The following is a 27818-nucleotide window of genomic DNA, read 5'->3' on the forward strand; positions in this document are numbered from 1 at the left end:
CCGAGCACGCCTTTCCCTTTTTCAATTCCTTTAGGCACCAAGTGTCATCATCAGTCCACGCTCCAAATCATTTCTCCCAGGCCTTCTCCTACCTGATCCTTAACCCACTTAATTTACCCCTTCCAAATTCTACCTTCAAGGGCAGACAAAGAAAATCTTTTCTTGTTGTAAGAAATATTACAATATTAAACAACAATTACCACGTACAGTGTTCCAGATGCAATAATTTACTGGACTGTTCAATTACATTTGGAATTGAGTACGTGGTAAATCAAATTTTCGGCAAATGCAGAAAGGGTTTTGCTTCCAATTTGAACATTCCCATCTATCCTAGTATCCTGTAACGTAACAAGTAGAAGAAATCTTCAGACATGGCATGATAGCAATCACATTTCACGCTAACAGTGACATTTTCTATTACCAGGCATACTGATTGTATGCTATGGGAATTGCCGCCTTGGCATGAACCACTGGCAATCCTTTGTTAAGGCCACCTAACGTATATTCTCTCCAAGTCTCTCTACTATAAAGAAAGCCAAAAAAAACAACTCCCTTCTTTTCCTTTTCACTTTCTTGTTCTTTAATATTCCAAGAGTTCCTTTCATCATAAATTTTCCTAAAAGTTCAAGCTTTCCTCTTTGCAACTTCACTTCTGTTACATCCACAGGTAAAGAAAGTAGCTGATCTAGAAATTGAGCTTTTTTTTCTTTTGATGTACACGTAACGGCCAGGAAAATTACAAGAAAAAAACCGTACTGCATTTTCCTAGCTCATAATCCTGGGATGGGTTCTCTCTTCTCCCTCACTTTGATAATTCTTCTTTCACTGGCTTTAGTGAGAACTGAAGCCCAAGGGATCAAATCAGCTCGACTTCTTGACCTTCTCATTAGAGACTACACACTTAAGTCAAGTGGCGTACACTTCAAGACAGGTATGGTGCACACTGTAGATTTACCAGCAAACTTCTCCGGCATCAAAGTCGATACAGTGAGGTTTCGATGCGGCAGTCTACGAAGATATGGTGCTCAAGTCAAGGAATTTCATCTGGGTATTGGTGTAACTGTGCAGCCATGTGTTGAGAGACTCTTGGTAATTAGACAAAACTTGGATCTTAACTGGTCCTCTATATATTATGCTAACTATGATTTATCAGGGTATCAAATTGTGTCACCCATTTTAGGCCTTTTAGCTTACAATTTCGGCAGTGATGTGAATGTTAGCAACTCTTTTGAGATCGGAATTCATGCCGGAGGAAAACCAATTACTATAGACTTCATCAATGTATCAACTACTGCCAACGTATCAGGAATTAGGCCATTGTGTGCCAGTTTTGAAAATGATGGTAAGGTGACATTAAGAAACCCTACATCGCCATTTGTTTGTGTGGCTACAAGGCATGGGCATTATGGTTTGGTGATCAAGTCACCACCAGCACCACCACCATCAATGCAGATGATGAAAAAGAAGATCAGCCTGTGGAAAGTAGTGGTTGGGAGCTCAGTTGGGACTGCAATTGGTGTGATTTTATTGGGGTTGCTTTTGGTAGCCATGTTTGTTAAGGTAAAGAAGAAAGCAAGAATGGAAGAGATGGAGAGAAGGGCTTATGAAGAGGAAGCTCTCCAAGTATCAATGGTTGGTCATGTCAGGGCTCCTACAGCAACTGTTACTCGGACGGTGCCTATAATTGAGCATGAGTATATACCTTATCCTTCTTAAATTGTTCATTTTCTTCATGATCATTATTCTTTTTTGTAATATTAGATGAAAGGACAAGGAATTTGTATTAAGAAGAAGGGTAGATCAGCCAAATTCTTTTGAGTTCTTTGTATTGGTACAGAGACAACTCTGTCTCTTGAGTTCTGTTTCATATTTTTTTTTTACCTTCCCTTTACTTCCTTCTCTTCTGTAATTTGCTGTGATGATTTCTGTTCTTAGACTATAAACACTAGATGATTCATATTAGGTAATTAGGACAATAATCTTGGTTTATGACAGAATTTCTAGATCAAAATAAGAACTAATTCAAAATTTGAATCTTAAAATAATATGAAGGTGCATTCATCATATATGCAGAATTCATCTCTCGTTTCTTTTTCCCGTTAGTTCTCTAATTAATTTCTCACATTCTACTTAAGCATTCAGCAATGAAACCTACTGTTCTCTTTCCTTTTTCCCCCTCCTTTTTGGTCGGGGATAGCCAAGAAGGAATATAAGATGGTGAAAAAACAATGCTCCAAAGTAGTAAATCTGCTAGAGTTCGAGTGCATAGAATGCTGTAATAGGCGTTTGAGAGGAAAAGAAGCTACACGTCCTATGATGCTGTTTTAAGACGATGTCTCCTAATGTCATGGCAGCGTAGGCATGTACCTTTTAGAATGACCATCAAGAAATGATTCTTGGAATACTTTGTGATATGAGGCAAAGTCAATCCTAATACTTGAACACGGTGGATTATGGAGGAGGGCTTAAGCTTCATTAATGTTCTCTGTCTCACTTGTAAATTTGGTTAAGAGATTGCAACACCAACATAACCAAAAAAATAAAATAAAAAATGTAAAGAGACTCGCATATAGTCTAGATCACTGACAATATACAAGCTAGGCATGGATTCTACCTCTAAAGGTGCGAGGAAGCTTTGCTTTGAAGTGGTTTTATTTTGATTACCCTTGTGAGTTAAGCTTAGGCGTGTCTAGAAAATTGCTAGGCCAACGAGATTAAAAGGTGCAAATTAACTATGATGAAAACATCAGCAAACCTTTGTACCAAAACAACGCTCAAAAGGAAAATTAAAACCCAGTGGCGTCTAATTTAAACAAAGAAATAAAATAGCTGGTTTAAACAAAGAAATGAAAGAGTTCATTAGTAGTGTTGTATTGACGATCCATGTATATAGCAATTAGATGGAGTTTGAGTTCAAGATATATAGTAGACTTTGTTACAAGTTCGAAATACAAAATTGCAACAAAGACTTACAATGATCAAGATATTCTAGAGTGATCTTAGGAGTGTTTGTTATTGACTAATCTTCATGATCTGCATTGACTGAGAACTGCTTGGGGAATGAACCATAAGCTTGCCAATGGAAGGTTCTTAGTAAAAATGACGGCACGCTGATCATGGATAGAAATGTAATGAGCTTGAATGTCCTTGGTAAAAGTTCTTCTCTCGAATGAAGTGATTATCCACTTCAATATGCTTTATCATTGCATGAAAAACTTGATTGGAATGCAAGGACAGTGCTCATTGTTATCAACCCATAGACAAGGAGTTGCTCTGAGAGTGATATATAAAGTTCTTTAAGAAGCATGCGAATCAAATAAAATCCTGCAACCATGAGTTTCATTGCTCAGTATTATGTCAGTGCTGGAGTGTGCAACAGCAACTTGCTTCTTGCTTGTCTAAGAAACAAGACAGGGGCCGAGATACACGCCATATCCAATGGCCGACTCGCGGTCATTTGGGTTGTCTGCCTAGTTAGAATCACTGTACCCATTCAACTGCAGAGGGCCTTTGGTATAGTGTAAGCCATAATCAAGAGTGCCCTTTGAATATTGAAGAACGTGCTTTGCCACAGCAAGATGGTCGGTAGCGGGTGAGAGAAGAAATTGACACCGTATGCAATGCCTGATCGAGTTAAAGTGCAATAGTGAGCTGAGTTGTCAAGGAGATCACCATTAAATTTTTACGTTTTGTTGCCTGCTGCTCAAGAATTTTAATCTTGTAGAGGTATACAAAGAAAACCATCAACTAGACATTCCAATAAATGATTATTTACACTAAGCTCATCCTCTCTATTAAAATAAATCTCTAGATAAATGTGAGGCAATAATCTTTTGATTTTTCCTTTTAAATTCTTCCAATTGAGTCCGCAACCAAATTTAAATAAGCCCTCTGATTTCTCCTTTTATTCATAGTTGTCTATGAATATGCAAAACTTCTCAATTAGGTCCAAAATTAGTCATAAAATGGGAATTTATCCCATTAGGCCCTCGATCCCATATTTTGCTAATTTGACAATTTTAGTCATTGGTCTTAAATTCCCTCTATTGCACCCTGTCTCTCTTTAAAAATGATGCCTTTGCTTAATTGAAATCTGAACAATTTGTATTCGCTAGCAAGTAAATGTATTATATGAACTTTCATTCTCTTTTTTCTTCTTTTTTTCAATCTTTTTTTTTTTTTTATGTTTTGGAATATATATATTTCTTAAAGGATTTGGTGTCAGAATAAATTATGATACACACTATTTACTTGAAATCCAGGCTAATAAACAATTTGGGTTGAGAAGCCTATGGTTTGACCCACACAATCTAATAAGATAAAAAAAAATTATTATTAGACATATACCTATTTTATTTTTATATTAAACTGTCCAAGATTTTCTTTTTTGATGTTTGTAATGATTTTTTTATTTTTATTAATTGAATAACATAAAACGACAAAAAAATATTTGATTTTGTAGAGGTGATGTATATTAATTAGAGAAGTAGAGGTTATACTAGCAAATTATTTGGTTTCAATTAAATTTAAATTATTACTCTTTTTATATATAAAAAATATTATCATATAAATAAATAAATAAATAAATAAGATTTTAAATAGCAAATATTTTTATCTACATCTATTTTTTTTTAATTCTTAATCTCATATCTAGTTTTGAAATGTTGATATTTATTAACATGTAAAAGTCTCAGTCAATTTTATTAAACACGTAGATTATGAATTTATAATCATAAATTTTCTATAATAATTATGTATTTTTTTGCGAAAAAAAAAATCCAACATGCAGTTAGTTGCCTTCTAATTTGGACTCCACTTTTTGTCCCATCACTGTCTCACCATCAAGTCAACTCATATTCTTTCTTTAGACCGTTTTGATTGGGCCTTTGCTAATGTGATGTTCAGTGTCTGTGGCCCAGTTAATTCCTCCCAATTAATAATAGAGCTGAAGGAAAGAAATAATCTCCTGTCCAAGTTTCCAAAATAAATCCTCATTATCCTTCCCCGACACCAACACGGATCCATATTCAAAATTCAAAACCGAAAAATACATGAATCCAACGGTCCTATTTCTCTCACTCCAAAACCTCTGTATAACTTAAAACACCTAAACAAACACTCATTCGCGTCAAAAAAGAAACAACCATCTGTTACTCTCTTTCTATTATTTCCCGGGAAAATTAACTTCCTTCAACACGTCATCATCATCTTCTCCAATTCCTCTCTATAAATCCTAGGGTTTCTTCTCAATGGCTGATCCCATGATTTCACAATCAACCCAATCAAAGCTCAACATTGCAGCCTCCACGACGCCACGTCATCAGCATCATCTACATCTTGAAAACCCAACTCCATCACCGTCATCATCAAAGCATGTCAATCGTCTCATTAATTCTAATCATTATATTTCCCCTTCGAGACCAATTTACTCCGATAGGTTTATTCCCTGCAGATCCAGCTCAAATTACGCTCTTTTCAACATCTCTTTGCCGCAGCCGTCGGCGACGGCGGGGATCTCGCCGGGATGTGGAGGGAAGGAGGATAATCCTAGTGCGTATGCGGCGTTGCTTCGGAATGCGCTTTTTGGTCCCCAGACTCCGGATAAGAAAGACTGGGGGGCAGGGGCGGCTGGACAGAATATTTTCCGGTACAAGATGGAGACTAGGCAGTCACTGCACTCGCTTTCCCCTTTCGGTTTTGATGATATGAGTGATCTTGGTGTTAGTAATGTTGCTATTAAGACTCCTAGGAAGGTTTCTAGATCACCTTATAAGGTCAGTGTTTTAGTAAATTGGTGTCATATTTTGACTTTCTTGAGATTTGATGAAATATGGATTTTTATTGGGATTGTTTAATTAATCGATCCTGTTTTTTTGTTTTTATGTGTTTTTTGTAGGTATTGGACGCCCCTGCATTGCAAGATGATTTTTATTTGAATCTTGTGGATTGGTCGTCACATAATGTGTTGGCAGTGGGGTTAGGGAATTGTGTGTATTTATGGAATGCTTGTAGTAGCAAGGTTAGTGTTGTGGGTTTTAAAGTGTAAGTGTGTGTGTGTGTGTGTGTGTGTGTGTGTTTTTTTTTTCAGGTTTTGGCTGAAGGGTTGTTATTTTTTTACTCTAATGTTGGTCGTGGTGTAATGTAGGTGACAAAGTTGTGTGATTTGGGGAATGATGATGGTGTATGTTCAGTAGGATGGGCTCATCGTGGTACGCATCTTGCTATTGGAACTAGCAATGGAAAAGTTCAGGTTAGTTTTAGTTTGCATTTGTTTTGAACTTCTGATATATGCGTTTGCTGTGTTGATTTCAGTATGGTTTATGTATAGGGAAACACTTCAGGATCATAAAACCGAATGAAAACAATGCCAACTTTATAGAGAGAAATAAAAATATTGAACTTGATATTTCAAAAGAATGCAGTGTTCAAGGATTATTGTGTTAGCAAGATTAAGCGAGAGGTAAATAAATAGTCAGAGATATGGGTGTTGATCATGTTAGTGATAAAGTATAGAGTTTAGGTTTTATTTAACTATGCTTGTTATTCTTCTCTCTTGGAGGAATGCCTTATATAGGCGAACATATATATATGGCAGTTTACAGGTTTCCTGTTTTACAAGGAATATATTTCCTGTTCTGAAAGGAATACATTAATGTGTATCCTTTCATAACTCTTATGGAATATCTGCTAGAACTCTTATTCTCTAATTCGGCTAATTACATGTTTAACACTTCCCCTCAAGTTGGTGCGAAGATATCTTCTAAGCCTAACTTGTCTAGAACCTTATGAAGAGCTACCGCAGGGACTGCATGGGTTAGAATATCTGCTAGCTGCTCACTTGATTGAACAAAAGGGATGTCCACTAACTTCAGAAGTAACTTTTACTTGATGAAGTGTCGATCTACCTCAATGTGTTTAGTTCGATCATGCTGGACCGGATTATTAGCTATCTCTTGCGCTGCCTGATTGTTGCAATATAGTAACATAGGTTCCTTTGGTTCAAAACCTACTTCGGTGAGTAGAGTCCTAAGCCATATCAATTCACATATTCCATGTACCATTCCTCTATATTCTGCTTCTACCGAGGATCTTGCTGTCACGTTTTGTTTTTTACTTCGCCATGTAACAAGGTTTCCTGCAACAAATGTAAAATAGCCAGAGGTGGACCTCTTGTCAGTGAGATTTCTTCCCCAATCTGCATCAGTAAATCCCTTCACTTCCATATGTTCATATCTCTTAAATGTCAGTCCTTTTCCTGGGGTTCCTTTTAGGTAACTCAGAATCCTCATTACGGTTGTCATATGGTTTTCACTTGGAGAATGCATAAACTGACTTACCGCACTAACAACATAGGCAATGTCGGTGCGTGTGTGAGACAAATAAATTAATCTCTCAACAAATCGCTGGTATCTTTCCTTTTTTGTTGGTACCTGATCTGGGTAAATGGCCAAATGATGATTCTGGACAATAGGAGACTCTACTGGTTTGCATTCTAGCATACCAATTTCAGATAATAGATCCAGTATATACTTTCGTTGTGACAGGTATATACCATTTTTGGTCCTTGTAACTTCAATCCCCAAAAAATATTCCAGTCCTCCTAAATCTTTCATTTCGAATTCAGTGGACACATTCTTGTAGCCTTTTTATTTTGTCTGCGTCATCACCAGTTACAATCATATCATTCACATAAATAATAAGCAGTGTAACTCTCTCATTCTTGTGTTTGATGAATAAAGTGTGATCAGAGTTACCTTGGTGATAATCAATTCATTTCATAGCTTTTGTGAACCTTCCAAACCATGCTCTTGGTAATTGTTTCAAGCCATACAATGCTTTTCGTAATCTACACACTTTTCTGCTAGATTGTGGACAGTTAAACCCAGGTGAAAGCTGCATATAAACTTTTTCTTCCAAATCCCCATGGAGGAATGCGTTCTTCACATCAAATTGTTTCAAGGGCCAACCGAAATTTGCTGCTAAAGATAACAAGACTCTGATGGTGTTCAGCTTTGCAACTGGGGCAAAAGTTTCCTGATAGTCGATGCCGAATGATTGCGTGTATCCCTTTGCTATTAGCCTTGCTTTGTACCGATCAATTGTCCCATCTGCTCTGTGTTTGAGGTTGAATATCCATTTGCAACCTACTGGTTTTATTCCTGAAGGAAGTGATACAATGCTCCATGTACCGTTTCTTTGTAGTGCATCCATTTCAGCCTCCATTGCTTCTGCCCATTTCAGATTCTTTAAGTCTTCCTCAACATTTGTAGGTATTTTTATATTCTTCATCTCATTCACAAAGGCTTGATGTTGTGGTGGTAGTCTATGTGTAGAGACATACTATGTGATGGCATATCTTGCTTTGCCATTTGGAGAGTACCTGTCAGGTGGCTTCCCACGGTTCTGTCTAGGAGGCAGAGAATAATTTGGAGCAGATAATGACATGGAAATAATGACATGGAAGAGGAAGGGCTTGTAGTGTTACTTACCTCATGAATATCCAGCCGATCTTGGACGTGGATTTGTGAAGAGGAGGGAGTTGTTTCAATATGTCTGTCTTGCTGTTCTGGCGTGTTTTTGTCCCTTGCACTCCTAATTGTTTGTAAGCTGGACTCCCCTGACTCCATTCCTTCCCCTGAACCAGATCCTTCTTCTTCCCCTGAACCAGAGACTTCCCCTGGATCAAACTCCCGTGAACTTGATTCTCCCTGTGGATTAGTCTGTTTAGATAGTTAGGGAAGATCAATCCAGTTATAGGCATCTTGTTGCAGCTGCTCCCCCTGAGGACTAGAGGTGGATTGATCTAAACCGAAAAAATACTTTGTTTCGGAGAAAGTGACATCTATGCTGACATACATGTGGTGAGTTGAAGGATGGTAACAACAGTAGCCCTTTTGGTGAGGATTGAAGCCAAGAAACACACAGCGTACTGCATATGGATCTAGTTTTGTGCGCTGAGATTTCTGCAGGTGGACGTAAGCGACACACTTAAAAACCCGAGGTTCTAGATATAGGAAGGATGAGATCTGAACATGTTGAGTTTGAGTTTGTAGAGGAGTTTTGAAGGAGAGGACTTGTGATGGCATTCGGTTCATGAGGTACACTGCATAGGTCACGGCTTCCACCCAATAATGTTGAGGTATATGGGCACCAATAAGAAGAGCTCTAGTAGTTTCAAGGATATGCCTATTTTTGCGTTCTGCCACACCATTTTGTTGTGGAGTACTTGGACAAGCAGTTTTGTGGAGAATACCATTGTCTTGAAAGAATTTCAATAGCTCAGAGTTAAGGTATTCTCCGCCATTGTCTGATCGAATAACTTTCATGGGGAGGGAGAACTGAGTGCGAACCATGTGATAAAAAATTGGGAGTATATTGCGCACATCACTCTTGTGCCGCATGGTATATAACCAAGTCATTCTGGTGCAGTCATCGACAAATGTAATAAACCACCGAATCCTAGATTAAGTAGTAATTGGGGCAGGTCCCTAAACATCAGAGTAAATTAATTCAAATGGCTTTGTGCTTTTATTCAGGCTTAACAGATACGAAGTACGGTGGCTTTTAACCAAGATGCAAACATTACATTTAAGAGAAGAACTAGGATTCGAAATGTCATTAAATAGGGATGGAAATACTTTTTTTAAGTAGCCGAAGGATGTGTGACCCAACTGATAATGCCACAACCAAATATTCTTGTAGTCATGAACATTGCGACTCTGAACTTGATGGATGTGACCTGACGCAACATCATCCACATAGTAAAGCCCCTTCCTCATAGTACCACGTCCAATGATCGCTTGAGTCCGGATATCCTGAAGTAAGCAAAAAGTGGGGAACATGAAGACAATGCAATCCAATTCTTTAGTAATTTGACTAACTGATAATAAGTGATTTGAAAGTGCAGGAACAAGTAGACAATTATGTAATGAAAGGTTAGAAGTGAGAGCAATTGATCCTACTCCAATAACTGGGATAGACTCCCCATTTGCTATCAGGACTTTTTTCTTAGATGGGGAAGTCGTGCTAAAATAATGATTTATTGCAAGGCATATGGTATGTGGCATCCGAGTCAATGATCCAACCTGTATCTTGAATTGTGGATGTAGAAAACATCATTCCAATGTTTTCTGAGGTTGGAAGGGAGTCAGTTGTATTGGCTAAAGAGAGTATTTCACCCGGTTTTATATGGTCTCCTTGACCTGTTGCCATAGTAGCAACACTAGAAGGAATCTCCACCGTATTGGCTAATTTTGCTTGGCCTGGACGTTAATTGCTGCGTGCTTTACCTTGCTTCCGTTTTTCTAAGAACCATTCGGGATAGCCATGAATTTCAAAACAAGTGTCTCTGGTATGGTGACTTCCATTACAATGACTACAGCGCAATTTATCCTTTTCTACTTCCTCAACAGCTCTAAGGGTGCGAAAGTTAGAGGAGGCGGTGGATTTGGAAATCATTGCCATGAAAGTACCTTCACCCGTGTTCTTTGTGCCAAACATGGTGACTCGGCATTGAGCCTCTCGTCGAACAGTATTGAAGCACTCTTCAATACCTGGAACAGATTTCATGCGAAGAAGATCACTGTGTACTGGGTCGAATACCTCATCTAGTCCCGCGAGAAAGTCATAAATCCGATCTTTTTGGATTTCTTCTTGTCTGGTTCTAAGGTTTGCAGTACACATCATCTTAATTGGTCGTCGTTTATCAATTTCTTGCCAGACGCTGTTAAGTTCTGCGTAGTATAAGTTAACTGGACATCCATTTTGTTTTGTTCTTGTTGCCTTGCAGCGTAACTCATAAAATTGAGACTCATCAGCCCCATCATAGAAGGTTTGAGTTACACTATCCCATATTTCCTTGGCTGATGAAAGGTGTATAAATAAGCCAATGAGATGAGGCTCCATGGTTTTCAGCAGCCATCCTCTCACCACTGCATCTTCAATGCACCATCTTGAGTAATCGGGATTTCCTTCTTCCATTCTAGCGTTTTGTCCATTTAAGTAGCCAAGTTTGTTCAATCCAGCAGCATGAAGCTCAATCATTCATGACCAGATTTTGAAGTTTGTCTCATTTAATTTGAATCCAAAGGGTAAGTTGTTTAGGTTGGGTGATTCAACAGAGACTGGAGTATGTTTTATAGGAATTATAGAGGTATTTGTATCATCCATGGTTGGTCCCTTGTTTCAAGACCAATTCTGGATGGGGGCTGCAGAGAGAGAAGAATTTTAACTATGCTCTAATACCATGATAAAGTTTAGAGTTTAGGTTTTATTTAACTATGCTTGTTATTCTTCTCTCTTGGAGGAATGCCTTATATAGGCAAACATACATATATGGCAGTTTACAGGTTCCTGTTTTACAAGGAATATATTCCCTGTTCTGAAAGGAATACATTAATGTGTATCCTTTCAGAACTCTTACGGAATATCTGCTAGAACTCTTATTCTCTAATTCGGCTAACTACATGTTAACAGTTAGGGCTGACAAATTTCAACTTGGTAGGTGGCTGGGAGAAACTGTTTTGTCCCACCAGAGTTGATTCACCAGACTTTGAAGGTTTTTATTCACATTGTTTAATTGCCACAGGCTGGCTAAAGTAAGGGGTTTCTGAACAAGGTGTTTAGAGAACATATGGTTTATTAGAAGGATGAGGTGTTTTATGCCCATATATCATACATACTCTTGGCTGTACTTGAACCTAGTCATGCAAAGTCTCTTACAAGTTCGAAAAGTTTTAGGGCATAGTCTCTTACCATGCAAAGATCTAAAGTACCATCACCAGAATAGCTTGGAAATTTATCATGAAACCAAATATTTACATCTGTTCATCATTGCAGGATTCACCAGATTTTTTTCTAGAGATAACATTAAGGATAAATAATGATTTTCAAAAGCCAAACCATTGCTACCTAGCTATTTTTTTTTTACTGCAGCCAAAAAATTTTCTATTAAACTTTAGGCCTTAACTACTGACCCAAGATTTTGAAACTAATTCAAGAAAAAAAAAACCTCCTTTAGAATCAATAATTTTGTTTGCCCCTAAGAAAGCATCTTAACATGTTCACAATAAGCTCTCATTTCAATACTTTCCCATTATTTTTTTTGGAAGGTGAGATACATGGTTCTATATTATTGGTGTTTTTGGTTTTTCAGCAGTTCCAAGGACAGGTGGTATTTATACAACTGTTTGTCATGGGCAGTTCCTCCCTTGTGTTCATAATAGATTTTAGTATATTGCTTGATCATCCTAACATTATTTTGCTGATATTCTCATCAACTCGTATGTAGATTTGGGATGCTTCCCGCTGTAAAAGAATCAGAACCATGGAGGGCCATCGATTGCGTGTTGGGGCCTTGGCCTGGAGTTCATCTATGCTGTCTTCTGGTAGCCGGGATAAGAGCATTCTTCAACGAGATATACGAGCACGGGAAGACTTCGTTAGTAAACTCTCTGGACACAAGTCAGAGGTTGGACTCCCCTACATTGTGATCACATTGATTGAACCTTTTGGTCAACCATTTTATGCTGTTTACTTTGGAGTTAGAGTTATCATTATGCTTTTGCATGCTTCTCAATTTCGGAAATGCTAGTAGTGGGCATTTGTTTACATATTAGAAGCTATCTATGCTATTTTTTTTTTTTCTGTTCATTGCTTTTACGTTACTCAGCCTAATAGTCAATTGATTATGATTTAGGTTTGTGGACTGAAGTGGTCTTATGATAACCGTGAGTTGGCATCAGGTGGAAATGATAATCGAGTGAGTATTTTTTTTTTTCTACAACATATCGCTATGATTGCTGGACATGAGTTCATGGTTTCCTGTATAGAATTCTAATTTCTTGTTGTCTATGTGCAGCTCTTTGTTTGGAATCAACATTCAAGCCAACCTGTGCTAAAATACTGTGATCATACAGCGGCTGTAAAAGCAATTGCTTGGTCACCCCATCTTCATGGACTTCTTGCATCTGGGGGTGGGACTGCTGACCGGTGTATACGATTCTGGAATACAACCACTAACTCACATCTCAGCTGCATAGACACTGGCAGTCAGGTAAATATCTGTTTGCAAATCACTGTTATTGTGCTTCTTTATAGATAACATGAAATGTCTGGAGTTAGAAAAACCCTTAGGCAACTCATATCTGCTTTTTTCTCTTTTTGGTAAGTAAATATGAAACTGTTGAATGATTGATGGAACATGTGGTTACACCATTTAGAACATAAAAAATGTGGGCTTTCCTGGAAGCTCAAGAAAAAGGAACCCACGAAAAACTATCTTTACTCAATCTAACATACCAACCATATTGTACAAGCTATCTCTAATAGGACCCAAAAGATAGACCACAGGTTATGAAACCTCTGGGTGCGATCCATAGTGTAAGATGGCAAAGAGCAAGTACACGTACTCATGTAGTCTTGGATTATTTTACTCAACATTTACCTCCGTCTCTCTCTCCCCCCCCAAAAAATTTTACACCTGCTTCATTTCAGGTGTGCAATCTTGTGTGGTCTAAGAATGTCAATGAACTTGTCAGCACACATGGATACTCCCAAAACCAAATAATATTGTGGAGATATCCCACCATGTCAAAGGTACTGAAGTCAGTGTATTTATGATAATGGTATTATCTCTCATCACTCATCACTCATCGTATTAAGATTTGTTCCTCCTTTGCAGTTGGCAACTCTGACAGGTCATACATTCAGAGTTCTTTATCTTGCCATCTCACCAGATGGACAGGTAGTTGGTCCTCCATTCTTCATGACTGTACTTTTCGCTTCTTACAATAAATTTAGCAGTTATGCCAACCATTTCTTTTCATTAATGTGTCTTCCTGGTTGGAATAACTATTATCTGTTTCAGACAATTGTCACCGGAGCTGGAGATGAAACGCTGCGGTTTTGGAGCGTGTTTCCTTCCCCTAAATCTCAAGTAATTGTTTCTTTGAATGATGACAATAATTAATTGAGTCCGTGCTAATATTTAATTGTGATTATTTTTTGGAGAAAAACTCACCAGATGCATCTTCTTTCTAGTAAATGACAATAACATATATCTCTATTGCCATATCAATAATATGCATTGACAAGATATAAGGATAGGATTGTGTCAAGAGTAGATGTCAATATTTTGGTTTTGTAGTACTTGCCTTACATAGCAGTACTTACTTAATGTAGCAGAAGACTAACTCAATAAATTTATGGGTTGACTGCTATTACAGAACACTGACAGTGAAATTGGAGCGTCCTCTCTCGGTAGAACTACAATTCGGTGACTCCAGTTGTTTGTCGAGAGTTTCTTGGCTCTGAGAAGACTGTCAGTCTAGAGTTTATTGTGCTGTTTTAGCATGGAAGGAAGGTGGTAAATATGTTCATAACCTGGAGATTATGTGTGTGGGAACAAAGCTGGTCAGTTTGGTTTTCTCGAACCAACCCAGGACAATCCATCAGTATGGTTTTCTCAAATCATCCCAGGACCTAATAAATCGAAAAAAGTGGGATTAGAGGTGATGAATTGTCTCATGGCTCTCAGGAAATTACTAGTTTCCTTTCTGTTCCCCCTTTGATTTACTAATGTATAGCATATACCATTTAAATGCTTCTTGCATTGTATATTAACAGACAACAGCGAAGGATTCTTTGAGGTGTTGGTTTACCATTTACTCATAGTTTTTTTTTTTGTAAATAATTATTGCTTCCACATTTCTCTATCATAGAAATATATGAAATATTGCTTTGCTGGATCCGAATTCAGCTGGCTCGCTTAAAGATCATACAAACAGGAATCTACCAAATCCCAGAATGATCCTTGGTAAGGAGTTTTAGTTTCCTCGTATGACTGCAGCTTGTTTAAATAATATAAATACAATAAAACTTTCACGTCATGCGTTACACATTCGTAGTGTTCTTACAACAATGGCAAGTCTATCAAATATTGAACATATTTACATGTACAGCGGTCTTTATCTTGAAAAAGAGATTTTGGGACAGGTGTTTCAACCCCAAATTCAGAGTATTTTGGGTTGAGGACAAACTCCTAATATTTACATTTCAGACCTACATAAGTTATGTAACATCTTATGTGAAGATAAAACAATCAAAGAGCAGACAAATAGATACTTAGGGCTGTTGAAAGCTCTGTGGGGTGCTTGGATTATTTTTGTTCTCCAAGGGAACCATTTTAGACCATGGGATCAAGCTCATTGGTGGAAAGCAACAGCTACAATTCTCCTCTTGGCATGGCTCAGGCAAGTCCCAGTTGCTTGATTGGTTTGCTAGCTCCTTGGTCTCATCGGACCCACCAGTTTCAGAAGTAGAAGGCGCAGCAGCATCCTTGAGTGGACCCCAGCACTCTACCTTGCTGAATTCTGGAATGTTTGAATGAAAGTAAACCCAAACTAAAGCCTCCTGTAATTCAGGATAGTTGCTCAACAAACTCCCATCTCCATGAAAAAAGGCCTTCAATACCTAGTCATCCCAATTTTTGTTTTTCCATTTGATTTAAGGGACTGATCATGATCATCAAGATTGAACAAAAAAGTAACAAACAATTATTGTACATACCACAGGGAGTTCTTTGCGGAAGATGAAATATCTGAGTCTACAGCACCAATCTAAAAGAAAATGGCCTCCACTTATATGGCAATGAACATGAAGAGACATATTTCCCTTTACTTTCTTCCACTCTGCCACCACTTCATCTCGGTACAATTTGTTGGACCATCCCTGCAACTGCAAGAAAATCCCAATCCATTCAGTTCATTAATCTAACCTTTTGATCAAGAAAAATATCTACAAAATCAAGCAACTCTCTGTATATACCCTGCTTCCTTCTGTTTATCTTCTCTAAAATTCAGACCCTGATGATTTATACATGAGATTTTGTGCTTCCCCTTATATTTCATCTAACCCCACGATTCAGAGCCCCCCGCCCTTCTTCTTTTTTATCCCCATTTCTTTCTTGTGCCTTGGTATTTAAAAAGAAGAAAAGGACCTTCCCGAGGCTCCCCTGTTTTCTCTATTTTTACACAATTCAAAGATTCCAACTCAAAAGGGAAATACGGTAGAATTAGCAGATTGGTGATCTCTTAATTTAAAAAAGAAACATGATATTACAAAACAGGATTACCTGAGAATTGTTAATGGTCTGTGAGATGGCTAAAGTAAGTTTAGCTGTCATATCACTGTGTGTTAGAGTATAAGTCCTTGGCAGATTCCCTGGATGCTTCTTCTCATCAACCCCTAAGAACAGCACCTTCAGCTTTGATGCCTCAAAAATAGATGGCCCAAATAACCTTGCCACCTGAAACAATCAAAACAGCACAAAAGTCACAATCAACGAATCAAATAAAGAAGAACAAAAATAAAAATAAGCCAAGAGAAGCAGAACTTACAGGGCTGATAGATTGGTTCTTCCTCTTGAGCTTTGTACTTGAAGAAAAGAGGGAGCTGTTTTGATCAAAGAGAGAGGGTCTTGGCTTTGAAGGAAGAAAGGGAGCAACTGCCAAAGAACCCATCTCTAATTTCTCGATATCCCACTACTCTCAAAGTAAGAGCAGTAGTTAGACCTTATAGCCCGACTTATTGGGCACGCTAGAAGATGGAAGTGCAGTTTACGAAAATGTTACGAACACTATTAACCAGTAGAGAAAGTTTAGGAGACTTGAAACTAGGGGGAGGTTTTTCGCTTTTGCTTTGCTTGCATGCTTTAACTTTAGAGACTTCGAAGTTTCGAACAGAGAAGCAATGGTAGTCCAAAAAAACAGCCCAAGAAGTAAGAAGCTGGCGTCTTTTGGACATATATGATTTGTTTTCTGAAAATAGTGACTGCGCCATTTTTGGATGAAAAAAATTGTATGATTTGTTTTCTTGCATTGTATTAATCTGAAAAGAATTACTGACCCAATTCATTATTCAACGTTTTAATCGTCTACTAATCCATTGATGTTGAGATATCAATTTATTGATAGCCAAATCTAAACTGCATGCACCCCTACCACTCCAGCTAAATCAACCCAATTCAGCCACGATTCCCGTATTAATATCTCAAATCTTGCTGCTGTAGTTGACAAAGCAGTACAACTCTTCAGGGTTCTATTAAATTTGTGTATTTTCCCCCCTTTTTCTTTTCTTCTTTTATTTGCTCTTGTTATTGGTATTAGAAGGAGAAGGAAAGGGGTAAATTTTGATTTTTCCCTCTTTCTTTTCTTTTGTTTTTAAGATTTTTTATCTAACCTTTTGGACGCTACTAGCTAGGTGCCTGATTTCAATTAAAGACAAATTACTTTTGGCCTGATTTCAATTAAAGACAAATTACTTTTGATTATTATTGAAATGAACAAAAGCATTAATTAGTTATATGAATTAGATATATAATACAAGTCGACAAATAAATAAAGAAAATCCAGTTTTATACATCTGGAATGGTTTTTTTAGTTTGATAAATTCGTGAACTTCTTGTATCTAATTTCATCTTGTTTAAGATGCCTTTTGCTTGTGATTCTAAGGGCAGATGATGGTGCACCAATGTCACAAACGGCCTTTTCCCCGTAAGAATACTCGGTTAGGTTCATCTAAGCTAATGGGACAACAAATTGCTTTCTAGGGATTATGAACAATAAATGATAATTTAATCCTCAAGAAATATGATTCATGAAATATTTCACATTTTGTTGTCTTTAGTTTTATGGGAAAATCCTCAAGAATCTCACATTGTTGTGTTTTGGAAAAAATAAATCAATAATGTATGATTCTATATCTTACAAACCCACTTTATTAACTCTCTCCATCAAGTCCAATGCCTTTAATGGAACCTTTTTATGGTTTTAATAATGGAATGGTTTCCATGAATTTTTAGTGCAAATAGTAATTTGAAATTATGGGAATGAATTACGTACGGTCAATGATCTAGTGATTCTCATGGCTACATCGAAGCCACTATCTGGATGCTTGGAAGCTTGCTCGCATGACAAGCCTGCTTCGTAACACTGTAATTAGGTCGAAAGATTATCTCAAAATAATGATAAACAAATTAAAAATGGACGAATTAAGATGAGAAAATAAAGTATTTATATGCATCAAAACATAAAGGATATCATAGAAAACATGTTTAAGTTAAATATATATTTTTTCCATTTTTCTCTAAATGAAAAATAATATAATATGAATATATTTTTCAATTTTTCAAGGTGGAAAAATATTATGAAACTTTAAGATATGAATATTTTTCTATACATCAGAAGATAAAGAATATCATAGAATTTATGTTAGACTAGTTAATTAGATTCTTTATTTAACTAGATGAATCATTGCAGCAGGCAACAAAAATGTAAAGATGCACACGTAGTAGCAACGTCTTTGACAGAACTAGACTTGATAGAAGCAGAAGTAGTAGACTTCTCTCTTCGTGTCAAGACATAGCACCAACCTCCTCTTGTAGCTCTTCATACAAGCAGCAGCATCAACATATAAAATAGCAGTAGTAGCCTCTCGTTGCAGCAGAAAACAGACGCGGTGCACAAAACATTAATCCTGCACTAGTGTTTAAACAAGTCCAGCAGATCACTTTCCAAATCAGTCCTCCCAGCAACTTCACACATTCCAGCAGAGCGGTAATTAACGGGTTGCGGCAGCAGCAACTTAAAAAAGGAAGCGACAACTTCTTGTTTTGCAGCAACCTTCTTAAACTAGCAGGGGCTTGAAGCAACAACTTCAGACAGGTACAATAACAGCCTCCAAACAGGGACAACAGAAACTTTCATATAGCTAGTAGTAGCTCTCAACAATTTCCAAACATTCCACGTTCTAGATCATTAAGGCAGCAGAGAGCAGTACTTTTTTAACGCATCAGCAGCATCAATAAGTTACACGACTAGTAACTAGTCAAGGCAACATCAACCTACAAAAAAGATTAGAGAACAATAGAGAATCAACAAGTAATTAATTATTGGAAACAAAAAGGATCCTTTACGATAATTATAACAATTTTAACAATCATGGCTTCCAATAATTTTGTTCAACAAACCAATTAAAAAAATCATGAAACAGGCAATTTTAACAATCATGAAACTAACTATAACTTATACACCTCAACAAAGTAGTATTTATGAAAGGAAAAATCACTCTATTATAGATATGGTGCAAAGTCTTTGATAAAGAGTAGCTTAGGAAGAATTTTTTTGCTAGAAGCAGTAAATTAGAACAATTATGTTTTGAATAAAAGTCTAATACTTGTCATTCATGATAAACTACGAAAGGAAACTTAGAGTGGACAAAGACTTGTCATTCATGATAAAGACTGATGATTGATCATCTTAGAGTTTTTAGATATATTGCCTATGTCTATAATTCAAATCAAAAGAGAAAAAAACTTGATGGCAAGAGATAAAATTGTATTTTTCTTGGTATTAGTGATAATTAAAAAGCTTATAAACTATATAATCCTAACACTAAAAAAATTATTATTAGTCATGATGTTATTTTTTATGAAGCTGAAATTTAAACATGAAACAATGATGATGTTAAATAAAATATTCCTATAAATTTAAATTGTGAGAATGATGAAAGACGAGAAAAGCCGACGAAAAAAGCACCATAACTAGTAGATTATTAAATCACATTTAATAGTCAAAAATCACATTGTGTTAGAAAAAAACCCTACATAGATGAGTGATTATAAGGTAACAATAATTGATCAATATGATAACCTACTTACTTATTTTTTTTATTCTCATATTGTAATCCTATGATTTTCAGAGATCCTATCAAAGAAAAAATAAAAAAATATTATCAATAATAAAATTGATGTCATTAAAGATAAACATGTGGGAATTAATAGAGATTCCAAAAAAACAAAAAATTATTGGTATAACTTGGATGTATAATAAAAATTTATGAAATTCACAAATATAAAACATAATTGATAGCGAAAGGTTATGAAAAGGAGTACGGTGTTGATTTTTTTTTTGTTGCTTTGGTAGCAAGGCATAGGACAACAAGAGTGATCATTGTTTTGGCAACCTTAAATTCATGATCTATCTTCAAATTATACGTGAAGTCAGCTTTTCTACATAGAAACCCTTTAAGAACAAGAATGTGTTAATCAACTTCTTTGTTACGTGAAATTTGGTTTTGTATGGGTTACATCAAGCTCCAAGAGCATGATGTTTATTTCTTGAAGATAAAGTATTAGTTCATCAACCTACCTCGTTACGTGAAATTTGGTAATGAATATAAAGTGCAAGGAAGGATTTAAAAGATATAATATACTTATTTTTAATTAAAATTAAAGATGAAGAAAAGATTTTTTTTTTTGTATGCTTTATATGTAGCTAGATGATTTGATTTACTCTCTTAATAATGGAGCCATGTTTGAAAAATGTAATATTGGGTCTCCTAAAACTTATATCGATGCTTATATGTATAGTTTTGCAATCCGGCCTGAACCGACAGGTCGACTGGGACTCAACCAACCCAAGGCTGGAACCAGGTCGAGTTAAAGAAAAAATAGAAAAAGTTATGACCCGGTGTGACCCAGCGGGTTGACCCGTTGACCTGGTTGCAACCAGTTGACTTTTGTTTTTGTTTTTTTTTTTACTAAAACGACACCATTTTAAATTTTTTTAAAATAGGAATTGACCCGGCTGACCTGGTGACCCGGTCGAAACCCGGAACCCGGACCTTGAACTGGATCGGCCACCGAGTCAGGTTTAAAAACTATGCATATATGTAAATAATATTTTAAGATTTCTCGAGAAGCAGTGTGCACTTGCAATCTAGGAAAATGTTTCAAAGTTTTGGTGGCTCTTTTATTTATATATATGTGGTTTCTATATATTTCTATTTTTGGTGGTCATCGCTTGTTTAATATTTATTTTATCTCGACATTGAGCATTTCCATGTTGAACCATGATTTTACAATTTGCTTGTGAATTTCACTTTCGGTAATGAATTTAATTGATTTTGTTGTTTTTTCAAGAACAGTTGCTGTGGTTGGAAGGTTTGGTTTCACAATCAACTCAATTAATTTGATTGGGCGATTTTTTTTCTGGCATTAATTTTAGTTTGGCATTTTATTAAATTAGGAATTAATCTCTATTATTTTTATTTAATTATTTTTATGTGAGGTTATTCTGACCTCACAATTAAACCGTAAATTTGGCATATAACTCAAGTCAGTTTTTTTTATTTTTTTAAAAATTAATTATTTTTTTATTTTTTTCTTCAGTATTTGATTTAACAGTAATTGAGTTTTGATTTTTTTTTATTTTTTTATTTATAAGATTATCCTGTTCTCATTTGATTTTTGCTTTGATATCAAATAAGATTGTTGAGATCTTTTAAAAACATCTGGATGATATATGGAGAAATCATATTATTAATTGCTCTTTTTTTATTGTTATTAACTTTTTTTTCCAAACCAAACATGAACTTATCTAAACAAGCTGAGAGATTAAAAAGAAGTTATTCGTACTCAGGTGTACAAATCCAAGAAGAAGAAGAAGAAGAAGAAGAAAGCATACAATTCATCTCGGACCTCTCTGTTTGCTAAATATGTAGTTGTGAATAAAAAGAATAGCACTTTCATGGACGAGCAACTGCGTGTACACAGTAGTAACAAACAAACAAAAATCGCCACCCATCAATTTGACTTCTTAGATTTTAATATTAAAATACAGACAAGCCTTGTAGAGCAGGAAATTCTTTCCCAGATATATAACTAGTTTCTTTTCTGGCCACGCTAGCTTGAGTTGGGTCGCCAACTCTCCAGTTATGTAGATATTATTTTCGTTTTGTTTTATGATAAGGGAAATTCTTGAATCAATCAATTAATTAAATCTATTCAATCCAATGATAAATAATCTATCCATATTAAGATTAGAAGATTTTTGGAAATTTTATTTCTCCCATCTTAGCTTTAGTTTGATTTGTTACTTCTTCTATTGTTTATCAACCAAACAAAACAAAATAAGTATTTAATATAATAATTCTAAAAAATTAACTCTTTTATATCACCAGTACATATTTTTCAAATAATCATCTCAATTCACTAGCTTAACCTATGAGATAAAATTTTAAGAATAATTATATATTACTCTCTAAAATACTTTATCTAGTAAAAAGCTTTTTTTATTTAAAACTTGTATAATATAAGAGAGGTGATGAGATTTAAACTTATGATTGCTTAATTAACAAAACTCTGATAGATTACTAAAAAGATCTTTAATCTAATATATAACTTAAGTTAGTAGATGAGGTATCAAAACTAGTTTTATATTGCTCTAACAATATTATTAACATTAGTTTAAATGTTAAACTCATTTAGTTTTCATCTTATATCTATTTTTATAGTTAATTTGCAACCACTTTATTATTTTAATAATATTATTATATTTAAATAATTATCTTAAAATATATTTCTTGTTGATGAATATTTCAAGCCACTCCGAGTAGTGAATTGCTCAAGTAACAATCGAGCTTCAACAAATATTTTATTGAAGTGATCTCAAATTGAGTTTTAAGTAATTTGGTTTGTTTTACAGCCCTAATCTTAGTATTTAAATAATAAGGATAGTGGATAACGTAAATTCGAGATACCAGAATTATCCTGTTAGCTCTATTTTCACCCAAATTATTTATTATATATTTTCAAAAAATTGAAAGCATGGTTAAATGACTAATGATCCATTATCTTTTCTTTTTAACAGTAGCGGGCGGTCGTTGGTCGATATCATTAAGCCATAGTTTTATTTATTTATTTATTTGTTTTTGAAAAAAGAGGTCGTTGCCCAAAGAAATAAATTGCATATTGGTATTATTTTATATTTGATTTTATTTTTATATAGTTACAAGTCGGTGGTCATCTATATTAAGATTAATACATTGATAAAATAATATTTTCTCGTGATCTTTAATTTCCTAATGTGGGAGCAAATTAACCAATTTAGCAACCAGTAGTCTAAGGTTCCAATAATGGTAAGAGATTTATATGATTACATTTACCACATTAATTCAGTAAAATTACAAATAAATAAAAATCGTACAAACATATCACTGAAATCCGAAGTTGTCAAGACATGAGATTTATTTTTCCAAGCATTTTATCCTAGAATCCTCGCCACTCATCGCACAGGTTAAACCAGAGACATTAACGATATTAATCAGCGAAATGGAATGAATGAAAGAAGTAATATAAATGCTAGCAATATGATAGCATACTGACAAGCCCAAGAAAAAATTGTAGAAGGAAATGTTTTCGTCTTGCAAATTATAGAGGGGAGGGGGTTGCAGTTCGTTAGGGTACAAGTCCCTGCAGCTGGCTGCTTATTTTCAACCTCTAGAAGCAACACCTTTGGCTTTGAAGCCTCAAAAATCGCCGGACCTAGTAGCCTTGCCACCTGATTGATCAATCAAAACCCCATAAATCAAAACCAGCTCTTTTTTCCCAATAAAAAAGAAACAAGAAGAAAGAAGAAAAACTTACAGGACCAGTGAATAGGTTCTTCTTCTTGATCGTCATGGGTTTTCTTCCATAGAAAAAGAAAGAGCTGTTTTGTTCAAAAACAGAGGGACCTTGCTTTGAAGGATGCAGGGGACCACCATTCAATTTAGCCATCTCTGTGTCTCTCTGGCAGTAGTTGTTTTTATGATAAAGCACACTACTTGGATCTCGAAGCTAGCTCCTAGTAATTTTATGGACACTCGAAAATGGAAGAACGACTGTAATATTTTTGGACAGTTTGGAAGCAGAAACTCTTTTGCTTTCACTCTGGAGCTAATAGTTTTTGGTTTGCTTAGATGCCTAAAGTGTAGGACTTCTTCGAAGTTTGATGTAGGTCTGGTCTGCGCTCAGAAGACACTTTAGAAGAGAGTATGACCTAGAAATTAGAGTAGCTGCGCCATGTAGGTCTACGCTCAGAAGACATTTGGGCAAATTTTTCCTCCTGCAAGATGGAATCAAAGTATGGTAGTCATATGAGATAGCAAAATGACATTGACAGAATCTGCTAGAGTGGAGAGAGCATGAAGGGATATGTTTGCAAGAACCTAAATTTTATATATATATATATATATATATATATATATATATATATATATATATATATATATATATAATTGGTATAAATATAATTTTTTAAAGTTTAAGGTAATTGATTTGGGCCAACGTGTGATGCAGATGCGTGGAGGCAATTATAGTTTTCCCGTTTTTTTTTTGTTTATGGCAGTTGTTTGTCGGTTGATACGATCCGTAGATATTACGCAAACTTTTGTAAATTATATAAAACACCTTTAACTTTACATATTTATAACACTTTAAATGGTGCAAAAAAATATTAACAAAAAAATTCTAATTATTTATTAGATTACAATTGTTTTTATTTAATGATTAAAAAATCTCTATGCATAAAAATAACAAATATTCTCGTTGAAACACACAAATCTTCTCATCATCAAAAAATCTTCATAAACACAACCGACAACTTATACACAATAACTTTCAATGTCTTTTGTCAAATATGTTATGGAAGAATTTTTCATTATTATAAAATAACTTCAAACATTAAAAAAATATATTTTAAAATATAAATAATAATTTAAAAAACAATTACTATCACACTTTCCACACTTAAAATACTACATCACCTTCGCCATCTACGTGTACAATCGGACATTGTACGTCGAAATTATTGAAAATTGTTTTACAGACCACGACAGCGTCCTGAAGTCTTGTTCCTGTAGAACCCGTGTAGTGGTCGTATTATTTTAATTTTCTGAAACTTCTAGGACATCTAGTTAGGTGTTCCGTCCAGTCAATTGGCCCCTCTAAAGTCTAAACGTTGTCCGTGTTTACTGAATTATAGAGCATCCACATTTCTGGTCATAAAATTACACAAAGCTCCTTGAGATTTTGAGGCCTCTCTTCGGTTTCCTACGCATGAACTTGTCAGGTGTTAATTAATAAAAGTACTTCCGTTTCTCTTGATATTCCTTTAGGGCTGATGGGGAAAAATTACATTGACTGCTCCATTGCAATGGCAGATGCATTAATTACATTTAGGCATGCAACTTTTGGGATATTAATGCAAAATTCAGAATTGTAAACTGAAACAAAATTGAATGCATAAAAAATTGGCTGGGTGGAAGTCCAAGAACATGTGTAAGGCCAAACAGGAAGAAGGGTTAGGGATTCGAAATATGCACTCAATGAATAAGGCTTATGTAATGAAGTAAGGATCGATGGGGTATTATCCATGACAACAATAATCTATGGGCAGATGTCCTGAGGAGTAAGTATGTTAAGACTCAAGATCGTATACCACAAGTCCAAGCTAAAGGGAAGGACTCTCCGTTGTGGAAAACAATCTGTAAAGTTTGGCCTCAGGTTATTGAAGGCCTAGGTTGGTCCCTTGGGAATGGAGTAGAAGTTCGGTTTTGGAAAGACAACTGGTTGTAAGGTTTTGTAAACCAATAATTATCAACCACACATTGCACATGGCGTTGGAATATTATTATATAGGAAAATGTTTACAATAGAAGGTGAGAGTAATAAGGAAGTAGCTGTTACAGGATATACACTATACTATAATTAGGATTAATCAGTTCCTAAATAGACGTATATAATTAACTGTAATACAATCAGATGGCATGATCTTCTCCTGAATGCTTGGAAAGATTTTCTCCAGAAGATGGGATTGTGTTAGCGTCAATACTCCCCCGCAAGTCAAGCGTGGTAGGGAACACGCGAAGCTTGGACCTGAAGAGCAGAAACAAGGATCTGGATGGACTTTTGGTAAAGATGTCTGCAATTTGTAAGGGGGACGGCACATGCTGAATCTTTAATATACCTTTGCAAACTAATTCACGAACAAAATGAATATCAATATTAATATGGCGAGATCGTTTGTGAGCAACAGGATTCCTGGCCATAAAAATGGCACTAGCATTGTCACACAGGAGAGTTGGTTTGTCCGAGGGCTGAAGATGTAAGTCATGAAGAATATTTAATAGCCATTGGACTTCAGCTGCAGTGAGTGCTAAGGCTCTATATTCAGATTCTGCAGAAGAGCGAGATACAGTGGATTGCTTTTTAGATGTCCAGGAAACAAGATTGTCACCTAAGAAGATGGCATAGCCTGATGTTGATCGACTGGTATCTGGGCAACCTGCCCAATCGGCATCTGAAAAGGCTGAAATGGTGAAGCTGTTGGATGGTGTAATCTTGAGACCAAAATGCAGAGTACCTTTAACATATCTGAGGATTCGTTTGACAGCCTGGAAGTGATGTTCCTATGGATTATGCATAAATTGACTGACAGAGTTCACGGCATGTGTAATATCAGGCCTTGTAATGGTTAGATACTAAAGTGCACCAACCAGAGAACGATAGATAGTGGGAGAATGAAATGGAGTGCCATCAGTAGATAAATGTTGAGAGACAATCATCGGGGTGGCAACTGGTTTAGAATCAAGCAGATCAGCGCGAAGAAGAAGATCTCTTGTATACTTGAGTTGACTTAGAAATATGCCTGTGGCAGAGTGAGTGAATTCCAAACCCAAAAAATAATTCAAGGCGCCAAGATCTTTCATGGAGAACTCATGATGTAATTTGCAAATGAAGGAATCAATGAGGGATATATTGCTGCCTGTGATGATAATGTCATCAACGTATAAGAGCAAGTAAATAGTGTCAAGGGCTGATGAATAGACAAATAAGCTGGAATCAGCCTGACTGCTAGTGAAACCAACAGTGAGCAGGAAATGGCTAAATCGATGGAACCATGCTCGTGGTGCTTGCTTCAAGCCATACAACGCCTTTTTAAGACGACAAACATGTGTTGGATGAGAGGGATCAGCATAACCCGGTGGTTGTTCCATGTAAACTTGTTCTTGTAAAAGGCCATGCAAGAAAGCATTCTTTACGTCCAGCTGACGCATTGTCCAGCCACGAGAGACTGCAATGGAGAGAACAATGCGAATAGTTGAGGCTCGAACAATTGGACTAAATGTGTCATTAAAATCAAGACCATAGAGTTGAGTATAGCCTTTGGCAACAAGGCATGCCTTGAGCCTATCAATGGAACCATCCAAATGATACTTGGTGCGGAAAACCCATTTTGATCCAACCACATTTGTAGCAGCAGGTCGTGGAACCAATTCCCATGTTTGATTCAGCTTCAGAGCTTTAATTTCATCATCCATGGCAGCAAGCCATTCGGGAGACTTGGCAGCACTTTTGAAACCTTTTGGTTCCTTCATAACTAAAAGAGAGAAAATTAAAGGAGAAGATGGGACCTGACATATATAACTGTAATGTTTGGATTCTGAGATGCCTGTTTTTCCCCGAGTGAGCATGGGATGAGAATTCTGTGTTGGAATTGATGCAATTGGAAGTACTGGAGGTTGCACTTCCTGAGGAGCAGGAACAAATGGTACTAAGGATGAGGGGCTGTGAGGTGAAGACAAGTCCAAGGCACATTTCTTGCATGGCATGGACGAGGTCACTGTTGATGGAGATGGAGGCCCTGTAGAGGAATTAGTGACAGCTATAGCAGGAAGAAATGGGATAGGATCATGAAAAGCAATATAATCTGAGATGGCAGAGGAGTGTTGCATGCTAGAAGAGGAAAAAGGAAATACAGTTTCATCAAAACGAGCATGTCTAGTGATAAAGGCTCGATGAGAAATAAGATCAAGACACCGAAATCCTTTGTATGAAGTGTGATAACCAAGAAAGATGCAAGGAAGACTTCTTGGTTCAAACTTATGCTTGGTATAAGCACGCAGGTTTGGAAAACATAAGCAACCAAAGATGCGAA

The 27818-nt window shown here is 36.1% G+C and overlaps 5 protein-coding genes across 7 annotated transcripts; 2 read left to right on the forward strand and 3 right to left on the reverse strand.

The window, feature by feature from the left end:
• The first annotated feature begins 457 nt into the window (after positions 1-457).
• Positions 458-1891, forward strand: LOC133702736 (uncharacterized). The gene has a single exon (XM_062127069.1). The coding sequence runs from the start codon at positions 784-786 to the stop codon at positions 1714-1716; it is 933 nt and encodes a 310-aa protein (XP_061983053.1). The 5' UTR covers positions 458-783; the 3' UTR covers positions 1717-1891.
• Positions 1892-5124: 3233 nt separating this feature from the next.
• On the forward strand, positions 5125-14666 carry LOC133677055 (B-type cell cycle switch protein ccs52A-like). The gene is made up of 10 exons (XM_062098899.1): positions 5125-5774; positions 5897-6019; positions 6146-6250; positions 12290-12469; positions 12698-12760; positions 12860-13054; positions 13495-13596; positions 13682-13744; positions 13868-13936; positions 14226-14666. The coding sequence occupies exons 1-10, from the start codon at positions 5250-5252 to the stop codon at positions 14277-14279; spliced, it is 1479 nt and encodes a 492-aa protein (XP_061954883.1). The 5' UTR covers positions 5125-5249; the 3' UTR covers positions 14280-14666.
• On the reverse strand, positions 9673-11301 carry LOC133677086 (uncharacterized). 2 transcript variants are annotated; one of them, XM_062098928.1, is made up of 2 exons: positions 10473-11301; positions 9673-9815 (listed from the first exon to the last, which is right to left on the reverse strand). In XM_062098928.1, the coding sequence occupies exons 1-2, from the start codon at positions 11041-11043 to the stop codon at positions 9751-9753; spliced, it is 636 nt and encodes a 211-aa protein (XP_061954912.1). In that variant the 5' UTR covers positions 11044-11301; the 3' UTR covers positions 9673-9750. The 2 variants fall into 2 exon arrangements, 1 of the variants encoding a protein (XP_061954912.1); XR_009835686.1 differs by having other exon boundaries at positions 9679-9815; positions 10086-11296.
• A 183-nt stretch (positions 14667-14849) lies between the features above and the next one.
• LOC133677067 (protein STAY-GREEN homolog, chloroplastic-like) lies at positions 14850-16766 on the reverse strand. Of its 2 annotated transcripts, none has more exons than XM_062098916.1 (4): positions 16398-16766; positions 16133-16306; positions 15568-15735; positions 14850-15411 (listed from the first exon to the last, which is right to left on the reverse strand). In XM_062098916.1, exons 1-4 carry the CDS (start codon positions 16518-16520, stop codon positions 15124-15126), a joined length of 753 nt encoding a protein of 250 aa, XP_061954900.1. In that variant the 5' UTR covers positions 16521-16766; the 3' UTR covers positions 14850-15123. The 2 variants fall into 2 exon arrangements, with proteins under 2 accessions (XP_061954900.1, XP_061954894.1); XM_062098910.1 differs by having other exon boundaries at positions 14850-15471.
• Positions 16767-22956: 6190 nt separating this feature from the next.
• Positions 22957-24037, reverse strand: LOC133680860 (non-functional protein STAY-GREEN, chloroplastic-like). The gene is made up of 2 exons (XM_062103876.1): positions 23486-24037; positions 22957-23399 (listed from the first exon to the last, which is right to left on the reverse strand). Exons 1-2 carry the CDS (start codon positions 23615-23617, stop codon positions 23163-23165), a joined length of 369 nt encoding a protein of 122 aa, XP_061959860.1. The 5' UTR covers positions 23618-24037; the 3' UTR covers positions 22957-23162.
• Positions 24038-27818: the final 3781 nt, after the last annotated feature.

This window comes from Populus nigra, chromosome 1 (assembly GCF_951802175.1).
Source record: "Populus nigra chromosome 1, ddPopNigr1.1, whole genome shotgun sequence".
Classification (NCBI taxonomy): Eukaryota; Viridiplantae; Streptophyta; class Magnoliopsida; order Malpighiales; family Salicaceae; genus Populus; species Populus nigra.